This window comes from Schizosaccharomyces octosporus (genome assembly GCF_000150505.1).
Source record: "Schizosaccharomyces octosporus yFS286 unplaced genomic scaffold supercont6.2, whole genome shotgun sequence".
Classification (NCBI taxonomy): domain Eukaryota; kingdom Fungi; phylum Ascomycota; class Schizosaccharomycetes; order Schizosaccharomycetales; family Schizosaccharomycetaceae; genus Schizosaccharomyces; species Schizosaccharomyces octosporus.
The window spans coordinates 3,539,027-3,549,057 of NW_013185620.1; the positions used below are offsets into that span (position 1 = coordinate 3,539,027).

Sequence of the window (10,031 nt, forward strand, 5' to 3'; positions counted from 1 at the left end):
GTGATGTATAAGGAATTACAGAGGTAAATAAAGGGGTTTGTAAAAAACTGTTGATGAACTGAATAAATTAATCTAATTAAGCGCTTTATTATTCATTTGTTGTGTACATTTTACTATATCAATATTTTCAATGAATGAATAGGGAGACATAACTAAATATTCAACCGGAATATAGAAGTTCTTTTTTAAGACTCACTCCACCTTTCCTTTGCACTTGTACAACAGCAACTCTTCATGCTGTCTATCTAACTGTAAAGAAAGTTCATTGGACTTAATTCTTTCTTCCGCCAACAACTTCTCCAAGTTACGAACGTTGCGTAGCTCTTCCAGTAACTGCTCCTGACACTTTCGAACTAGTACTTCGCTGTCAATATGCTCGTTATCTGGTGAAATATTATTTAGTATGTGGTCCATATTGGAAGAAGGTTCTTCATTAAGTACCAGTCGTAAATTTCGATACTTTCTGTCAACTTCTTCCAACTGGTTCTTTGTTTCTGCCAGGTCGACTAGAAGAGTACGTTTACTATCGGAAAGGGTTTCAAAGGCTGCTTCTAGTGATTTGTATGTTAAGCATTCCACGCCTGTATGCATTTCTGTATTGGTATATGAAGTGTTACCAGTAACTTTATTGAGACGATCCACTAAGTTTCTAAGAAGCTTGTTTTCCCTTAATAGTGTCTGATTGATTGCAATAGTTCCTTGTCTATCATTCTTCGATACCTGCTCGGCTTGAACTTTTGTTGACTCTTCGTATGATGGAGGAGATTTCAACATCAATTCAAATGACGACTGTTTGGTGGGGGAGCTTCGAGGTGTATCAAAGCTTTTAATTAACTGGCTTACTCGGCTTTCGTGATTCGTCATTTTGTTTTCCATTCCTCGCAATGGAGACTCAAGGCTTGTTGCAACTGTGTTCGCTAATAAGGCTTTTTCATCAATAAAAGCCTTCAACGCCAGATCATATTTCTTCACTTCCTTGGACTTTTGAACATACAACTCGCGTAAAGTACTAACCTTTGCTGACAACATCCGGATGTCTCTCGTCAATTCTTTTTCGTTTAGCTGCTTGGTATTCATTATAAAAGGCAAATCACATTGTTTACATAACCTTTTATACATATTATATAACAACTGAAAACACTTCATGCCAGACTTAAGATCCCTGAAAAACTCATTGACATCTACAGTAATGTCTAGTTCAAAACATTGAGCCGAAAAAAGTAAAAATCTCTGCAGGGTATCCTTCTGTTGATTAAAGCTTTCAATTTCTCTTTGGAACACGGATTGGTCCTTCACTTGTTTTTGCAAAGCTTCTGATGAATTCAGTATTGTACTGTACTTCAAGAGAATTTCTTGATGCTTAGACTGTAGTCTAGATAGTTCACCTTTTAGTTCACCAATTTGGGCCTCGAACCCTGTTTGTTTCTTTGCACCGTCGGCAATTTCACAAGTCATCGTTTCCTTTTCTGATTTAATCCATGCTAATTCTGATACTAGTCGGCTTTTATCTTTTCTGAATTCAGTTTCATTTTGAGTTTTGACATGAAGTTCTTTTAATGCCTTTTCAAACTTTTCCTTTTGAAGTTCATAAGCGTGTTTTTGAACATGCAATTTTGACAACAAGTCAGTTTTCTCCCGGCATAAGCGGTTTAATTTCTCAGTGGTTTCATTTCTTCGGGTTTCATCTTGATTCAGTTGGTCATTGAGTTCGGAGAACTCAAAGTCGCGATGTTCAATTTCAGCTTGAAGAAGATTGATTTCTTTATGCAAAGATTGATTTTGAGATTCCAAATCCGACTTCTCTTGAGTTTCTTTTTGAAAGCTGTCATGTAACAGATTATATCTTTGTTTATATGCATTTACTTGAAAAATGTAATCAGCTTTCTGCTTGCTCAATTCTTCCTTGACATCATCTATATAAAGCGTATTTGCGCGAAGAGACGTTTTAACTTCTGAAAGTTCGTTATCCTTTATTCTGATGTCCTTGTTTAGTTGCGAAATTTGTAAATGAAGTTGCTCTAATTGCATAGCTAAACAAGCTTTCGAATCCATTTCATTGTTGAGTGAGATTTTTAGCTGTTCCAAATCTTTCTCGCGTTTAGTGAGTGTTTCTTTAAGCTCATCCTCTTTTTTCAAATTACTGGCTCTTTCATCTTCTAAACCTTTTACCAAAGCTTTGAGCTCAGCAAGTTTTGCGTCTTCGTTTTTCTTATTCGCTAACCAGTCTTCCGATTCTTGCTTTAAACTATTATACTTATTCAGAACAGCTTCAGAGGAGTGCTGGTGTTCTTCGATTTCTTTTGTGAGCTGGTTTACCCTAGAGGTAAGTCCCCAATTTAGGTTTCTCAAACTCTCAATTTTTCGCTGTAGAGCCCGCGTCTCAATCTGACGATCCTTTAATCTTTTTTCCTTAAAAATAAGAGCTTTTTCCGTTTGAGTTAGAGATTCTCTGATAATATTCATTTCTTTATTCCTTTGAGTATTTTCGACTTCCAGCGTTAAATATTGTTCTTTCGTGTGGATAATGCTATAATTAATAGATTTACGAAATTTATCGATTTCTTTGGAAAAACACGATACGAACTCAAATACCGTTGCATCTCTCGAGTGATTCCAGTTACTTAAACGACCGTATTCTAACATGATCTGGCTAAGCATGTAAGTTGCTTTAGCCAGCTCATCAACTTTCATACTTGCGGACGGTTGGCCTTCTGAAGGCTCTAATGAAAGTGAATCTGTTCCATGATTATTTTCATTGCACGAATAAGATATCTTGCTCATTGATGGGTCATCCCGAGGCGACTGACTTGAAATATCCTGCTTCTCAGTTTGAAGCTCCAACAGGCTTTGTTTCAGATGCTTAACAAAAGATTCAAATTTTGCATATTTGGGATCGTTTAACACCCAATTATTTTTGAAAAGCACTTGAATTTGGTTCAAATCAATTGCACTTCCCGTTTGAAGCGGAATCGGTAATACCAATTTTGAAAGCTCCGTAAGTTTCGAATCTAAATAAGTAAGGGATTGAATTATATCATCCGCTTTTTTAGGAACATCTGGACTGGTATGAAATCTTTGAAAAAGAATGTCAGATGGTGCTGACCATCTGCTGTTATAGGAAGGGCTCAAGCTCACTCCATAACGCATTGGTTCAATTGATATTTCGGCAATAGAATGATTCATTGTTTGATTTTTCATGTTCTCCGTTGACATGTTTGAGTTGTTCGGAAGATTAAAAAATTAGATTCAGCATACCAATTGACCTTCAATGGCCACGTTACGAATCTCTGACTAAGATTAAGTTCTTTATATTATAATTCTATCTTCCTCAAATATCCTAATTTGTACTATTCTGGAAGAAAGGCGCCTTTACCTCTTCCAGAGGATAGTTTGCTTTAGACAGGAACGCGTCTGTAAACAAAGCCTTATATAAGAAACCCATTTACGGGTAACAATCTTTCAAATTGCTGTCTTAAGTATCTGAAAAGTATAAATATGATGAAAGAAAAACAAGTTAAATAAGAAAATAAGTAAAAACAAGCAGAAATATAACCTAGAGACACTATTTAATTCGTCAAAGATCTGATACGACGAAGGCTCTGCATGTCTACACCGAGGTAAACAGTTAGTAGAATACATTTTTCTGAATTGAAAGATTAAAAATGTATTCATTTTGATAAGTTTTCACACCATCATGTCCAAAAAATGATTATTTATTTACTTGTTACCTAGGATGAATTAGCTGTAGTTTGTTTGTTTGTTTGTAAACAAATCGAAGCATAAATAAACAATAGAAGCTTTATAAAGAAAATCATAACAAAACGGTTTTAGCAAGCCATCAGTAATAAAAACTTTTAGCTGAAGAAGAAATAAACGAAAGAAGATATAAGGATTAGCTACCATCATCGTCTAAAGAAACAGATGTTTATTCCATTATCAGATATAGCAACAATGCTTGGGAGTAGTTTTTTTTTTAAAAAAAAAATAATAACAAAAGAAAAAAAGAAAAGGAAGAAAGAATAATTGAAAAGCATATTTGGCATCTCATGAGTAGTGTAGGTAGTAGTATCATGCCAAAGGAAAGCACTAAAAGTTACCGAATGTATGTAGCTCAATCTTTCTTCCAAGAACCACTAAAGTAATGCCTTACATAGGCTGTGGGATCATTCACTGATTTAGAACCCATATGATAAACACCAGGGCTGAAAGAAGTTATAGGGAGAATGAGAACATCGCCAACAAGCATTGGGGTTTCAATTCCCGTCACATTTTCCCAGCTAAAAGGACCATATCTCCAATTCAAATAATCAAACACTGAATCTGTCCAAATTCCAGGCCCTGTCCAATCCATTACAGCATCAGTATCTTCTAGCAATTCTCCCTTCTCATGAAGTAACCATGTGCCATGAGTTATTTTGTGGACTAATTCCCACAACACAGGATGCCCAGGAACTGCTGCAATGGTCCATTGGCAGAATTGCACTCGTCGTGCATAGTAATCATGCCAGTCGGGACGATCAGGGTCTGCTTCAATTCCAACAATAAGACGCACATCTTTATTGCGATACTCTTCTGGAATCCAATTGTTAATATGTTTGATGGGAGTCGTATCAATGTCTGTGTAGACACCTCCCCTGGCTAATAAAACCAAATAACGGAAGAAATCAGCCTTTAGGACAGGAAACGGCATCATTGTATAGGCAGAAGAAATTTTCGAAATGGAAGGATCTCCAAAATCATTGATTACAAGGCGTTCACTTTGTGAATCATCTAAGACTTTATGAATATAGCTGGGGTGGTTGCTGCCCCAAAAACGTGTATATTGGAGAACGTCTCGTTCAATTGGATTCTTAGCTGTTTGCCAAATGAATTTTGGAATTTGCTTGCATTCTTGATTTGACACTTCATAAGTCGCCTGAGATAGTTTCATCTTCATTGCTTCTTGGACCTCATCAAATTCACCCAAACTTCCATACGCTGCAAGGTTTCGTATCTCGTATTGACCCTGTTCATTTACTATTTCCTCATTCTCGTCTATACTTTCTGAACCACTTTGAAGCTTTTCCTCCGGTTCCCCTTGCATGATACTATCTTGCTGCTCTTCAGGCATCGAAAGTTCGCTCAAATCCTTCATACCGTCCATTCCACCTCCGTATTGAATCAGAAGAAAGATGAAGGAAATTGTTGCTCCCGCAATTAATATATCTTTGATGCGAAATTTTGGCATGTTTTCATATTTTGGTGGGTCCTTCTACTAGAAGTATATAGAATTATTTCAACCCAAATACAAAAAAGCAATTAAATCCTTTACAAATTGTAATAGTTCTCTTCGGTCTTTGCAATCAAATCAATTACAATAACCGAGTCCAGTTTCTACTATAGAGGAAGAGAAATTAAACACAAAGACACAAACACAAAATATACTTTTAAACAAATAAACTCTTCCAGTTTTCTTTTGGTGTTCTTCCTTCGTAAGGTTGATATTCAGATCAGCTTGTTATCAGTCAACGAGGAATTATTTCACTAGCGTAAAACATACGTGTATACGCAGTAGGTCCTATCGAAAACACAACACACACGAATACAATTGTGGTTGAAAAACCTGCAGATTTATCTCTCTTTCCTTAATAAAGGAGTAAATGGTAGAAAGGAGGTAAGCTCGTCTTGAACGTCGCTTTCGAAGTTAGTATGGTTAATATTTCTAGAAATTTGTTTGGTTCTTATTCGCTTTAAATTCATTATTGTTACATGATTTATTATCATAGTCGGTCTTTTTTTACTTTCTTTTAGATTTTTTGATCCCTCCTTTGCTTGAGAAATTCTCGTGCTCTTTCAGACATTGGCTTGTTCTCGTATTCCTTCGGTTTCGCTTCTCTTGGTTATCCGTAATATTTCTTTTAATATAACAGAAAATGCTAGGAAATGGAGGACGTTTTAGGACTAATTTAAAATCTGAAAGTAGCGAATCCCTTCGTTCGATGCCTATCAAATTTCGAGGGTTTTCTCCTTTACAAAAGTCTTCGACAAGTAATGGCCCGAGTTCGTTGAGTCATACATCCAGCGCATCCTCGTCTGCTGTTTCTTTGGCTGATATGGCTGGAAATATTGAACGTCCTGATTCCAGTCCCGCTTATCCCTATTTTAGAAGTCAGCGACATGCCTCCTCAAACAGCGATCTTACTTCTACCGAGGGCAGTCCTTATCAAGTGCATTCTACATCTGCAGACGATTTTTGTTCCACGCCACATAAATCCCGAAAAGATAATACAAGCTGGAAATCTACCGTCAGTGATCAATATTACAAATTAACTATTACCCCACATGATTCCCTTAGTCGGAGCAGCTACTCTCATATGCGTGGGAGTAGTGCAAGCCTTATAACGCCAGTTGCTGAATATCCTGAAGGTCCACCTGCTTCGTCGTCAAGGCGTCATGGAGGCTCCAGATCTGCATCTAGCTTGCCTTCTGTTGTCCCTACAAATTCAGGTTCTGCTTCCGTTCGCCAGCCACAAGTTCATCCTGCTTTTTTAGCTGAAGTTTCTGCCGAGTTTCGTACGCGTCTCGTAGTAGGGGACCGTGTCAAGGATGGTTTGCTGTACAAGGATGCATTCTTAGGTTGTGAAGCTGTCGACGTGTTATTGCAAATTATTCGAACCAATGATAGAAACTTGGCTTTACTTTTGGGACGAGCGTTGGATTCCCAAAAGTTATTTCACGACGTTACTTACTCTCATCGTTTGCGTGATTCTCGTAAAGAAGTTTATCAGTTTCGAAGAACTCTTCCACCTCCGGAGGCTATGGCATCAATTTCTCCAGTCATCGCATCCTACGAAAATCATTTTGTCTATCCTAAACAAAGAACCTTGACTTCTGACTCTGTCGATTCCATCGTTTCTGAGGCTTCCTACGCCCCATCTTCATCTGTCCAACATAACAACCATACGTCTTACATGAATTCCACGAATCCTTCGACCAAAGGCGTAGAGTCCGATGAAGAGCTTGAAGCTGCAAAGGATCCGAAAGGAATCTTCACAATCCTTACTGACTGTTACTCTCCAACATGCAGTAAAAACCGCTTGTGCTATTCCATTTCTTGTCCACGTCGCTTAGAGCAGCAAACCCGTTTACATATGAAGGTACAGCCTGTTCTTAAACCCGGCGCTTCTTACCTGCTAGATAAGCAAGAGGAGGAACACCGTCTTTGGGCTGACAATGTGCCTAAGCATATTGTAGAACAAATAGATAACCGTGAATGGAAAAGGCAGGAAGTTATATTCGAGATTATTTATACTGAGCGCGACTTCGTTCGAGACATCGAGTATATCAGAGACTTCTGGATAAAACCCCTATCTTCTTCTAATGTAATTCCAGAAAAGTTCCGACAACCGTTCATTAAGACAGTTTTTCATAATATTATGCAGGTGCACGCTGTAAATTCTAGACTTTCCAATGCACTCAATAGAGTGCAGACTTTGCAACCGATTGTTCATACTGTTGGTGACATCTTTTTGGATTACGTTCCCAAGTTTGAACCTTTTATTAGATATGGGGCTAATCAAACTGTTGCAAAATTTGAGTTTGAGAGGGAAAAGGGCTCTAATCCCACCTTCGCAAGGTACACTCATGAAGTTGAAAGGCTTCGTGAGTCAAGAAAGTTAGAACTTAATGGATACCTAACAAAGCCAGTAACAAGATTGGCGAGATATCCGCTTTTGTTAAATGGAGTTCTAAAGTACACTGAACAGGATAACCCGGATTTAGAGAATATCCCAAAAGTAATCGAAATGCTACGGGAATTTCTAACGAAGCTGAACTACGAAACCGGTAAAACTGAGAATCGTCTTGCTTTGCTCCAACTTAATGAGCAGCTTTCATGCAGTGACTTTGAAAGACAACGCCTTGGTTTACTTGATGAATCTCGATTACTTATTTTCAAGGGAACCGTCAAACTAAAAGCTAGTGGATACGCCTATGATGACACGGAAGGTGGCATACATATGTTCCTTCTGGATAACTATCTATTATTGACTAAATTGAAGCATGGGTATAAACGCCAGCAACATAAGTTGCAACTGCGACCACTTCCTTTAGAACTGTTGGTCATTTCTTGCATAGACGATACTTCATCTCGTGGTTCAGTTTCTCGTCGTCCATCTTCTACTATATTAACTAACCCCATTTTAATTGCGAAAGGTTCTTCATCTTCACCTATGAAATCTTATGGCCTACATTTACAGCTTCTTGGCTCCCGCGGTTTTCAAATCGACTTTTACTTGAATACCCTGATAGCGCGTGACCAATGGAAACAGCATATAGAGCGCCAACAGCAAACATTGTTTACAAAACGATTAATTTTTGAGACAGTCGGTCTTTGTAATGAAACTTATTTTTTTAATAACAAGATTACTTCTGCAATCACTTATGGTATGTTTTGTTTCAACATCGGCAAACACTAACAAGAACAGATGCTGGGCGGAAGATAGTTTTTGGCACTTATAGAGGTATATATATGTCGTTACGGAAAGGTAGTAATGGTGTTTGTCTCGGACCACGATTGAAGATTCCGATAACAAACATCTCGCAAGTTGATTTGATTGAAGAACATAACTTGCTGCTCATTGTAGCTGATAGGACGCTATATGAGTGTTCTCTTGATTTGCTTACCAATGCAGAACAAATCAGCGTGAAGAGCCTTCGTCGTATCACAGGCCATGTGAGCTTTGTGAAGAGTGGATTTTGTTTGCAAAGGGTGCTTGTATGTGCAGTAAAATCTACGGTGTTAAGCACAACTCTCCGAATTTTTGAAGCCGGTAATACGTCGAAGAGTAAGCGGTCTCAGTCATTGAAAAAACCGTTTGGAGGCTCTACGACACTAAAGATATTCACTGTAAGTAAATTATGAAAGTCCTTCATTGATAAGTATTAACATTAATAGGAATTGCAAATGCCAATGGAAGCACTCTCTATTCACTTTTTAAAGACAAAGCTTTGCGTTGGCAATACGAAAGGGTTCGACATAGTCAGTCTCGAAAGTGCAGTGTTTCAATCATTGTTAAATCCAGCGGACACCTCATTTCGATTTTTGGAAAAGAAGGAGAATGTACGTCCTATTGAAATGTTTAGATTGAAGGGTGAATTTTTACTATGCTATTCCGAGTTTGCATTCTTTGTAAATACGAATGGATGGCGTAGTCGCCAAGGTTGGTTGATTCATTGGGAAGGACAACCGTCAAGTTTTGCACTTTGTTATCCTTATCTACTAGGTTTTGAGCAAGATTTTATTGAAGTTCGACATGCCGAAACAACAGAGCTTGTTCAGATAATTAAAGGACATAATATCAAGCTTCTGACAGACGGTCGGGGCCTGATCAGCGAAGGTGGAGAAATCTTGTATAGCACCGAAGGAAGTTCACTGATTAATCCGGATGACACAGATGTTGTTCGTTCTTTGATTCTTCCAACTCGTAATGCAGCTGGCCCTGCTTTGTAATATTTACCTCTTCTTTGATGTTTAATAAGAGGAACGAAATACATAAATGATAGTTCAATGTTGTCATTCGTGATTTCCTTCGTTGACCGTCCTGGTGGCTTCTTCTATTGTTTGGTCATACCTTTTAATGTTTTTTTATTGTCTTATTGGTTGCATCTTAACGTTCCAGAATTTGCATTTTAATATTCTTTCTTTGAACACTTAATTATTTACAACACATGTCAACTTCCATTTGCATTCACAGATCACTCTTTTACAAGGACATCGTGTTGAGAAGATGGAATCGTTAGACACACGTTTTGACTTAGTTGCACATACTAGTTTGTGTATTGGTATCATTCTATTTTCAATAAAAATTATTTGCATATTTCTAGCAATGTTCTACTTTATCCAGTGGACATTGTCATTAGCACAGCATGATTTACTTAAGACCTTTGTTTATGAACGATAGTAGTGTACGATTCATTAATATATTTAAAGAGCATATAAATTGACACGTTAAATAAGCTTAAACGTGGCTAACACTACTCGTTAAACGAGT

The 10,031-nt window shown here is 37.7% G+C and overlaps 3 protein-coding genes across 3 annotated transcripts; 1 reads left to right on the forward strand and 2 right to left on the reverse strand.

The window, feature by feature from the left end:
• Window positions 1–48: 48 nt before the first annotated feature.
• SOCG_01010 (uncharacterized protein) lies at window positions 49–3,407 on the reverse strand. The gene has a single exon (XM_013163430.1). It carries the CDS (start codon window positions 3,211–3,213, stop codon window positions 193–195), a length of 3,021 nt encoding a protein of 1,006 aa, XP_013018884.1. The 5' UTR covers window positions 3,214–3,407; the 3' UTR covers window positions 49–192.
• SOCG_01011 (alpha-1,6-mannosyltransferase Och1) lies at window positions 3,382–5,654 on the reverse strand. Its single transcript, XM_013163431.1, has one exon. It carries the CDS (start codon window positions 5,225–5,227, stop codon window positions 4,112–4,114), a length of 1,116 nt encoding a protein of 371 aa, XP_013018885.1. The 5' UTR covers window positions 5,228–5,654; the 3' UTR covers window positions 3,382–4,111.
• On the forward strand, window positions 5,539–9,909 carry SOCG_01012 (RhoGEF Rgf2). The gene is made up of 4 exons (XM_013163432.1): window positions 5,539–5,653; window positions 5,706–8,424; window positions 8,466–8,887; window positions 8,936–9,909. The coding sequence occupies exons 2-4, from the start codon at window positions 5,913–5,915 to the stop codon at window positions 9,488–9,490; spliced, it is 3,489 nt and encodes a 1,162-aa protein (XP_013018886.1). The 5' UTR covers window positions 5,539–5,653; window positions 5,706–5,912; the 3' UTR covers window positions 9,491–9,909.
• Window positions 9,910–10,031: the final 122 nt, after the last annotated feature.

Excerpts from the sequence above, each read along its gene's own strand:
- SOCG_01012 (XM_013163432.1), top strand. The coding sequence starts at position 5,913 with ATGCTAGGAAATGGAGGACGTTTTAGGACTAATTTAAAATCTGAAAGT. Across the intron at positions 8,425-8,465 it reads TACTTCTGCAATCACTTATG|ATGCTGGGCGGAAGATAGTT; the intron begins GTATGTTTTGTT and ends TAACAAGAACAG. Across the intron at positions 8,888-8,935 it reads CGACACTAAAGATATTCACT|GAATTGCAAATGCCAATGGA; the intron begins GTAAGTAAATTA and ends TAACATTAATAG.
- SOCG_01010 (XM_013163430.1), bottom strand. The coding sequence starts at position 3,213 with ATGTCAACGGAGAACATGAAAAATCAAACAATGAATCATTCTATTGCC.
- SOCG_01011 (XM_013163431.1), bottom strand. The coding sequence starts at position 5,227 with ATGCCAAAATTTCGCATCAAAGATATATTAATTGCGGGAGCAACAATT.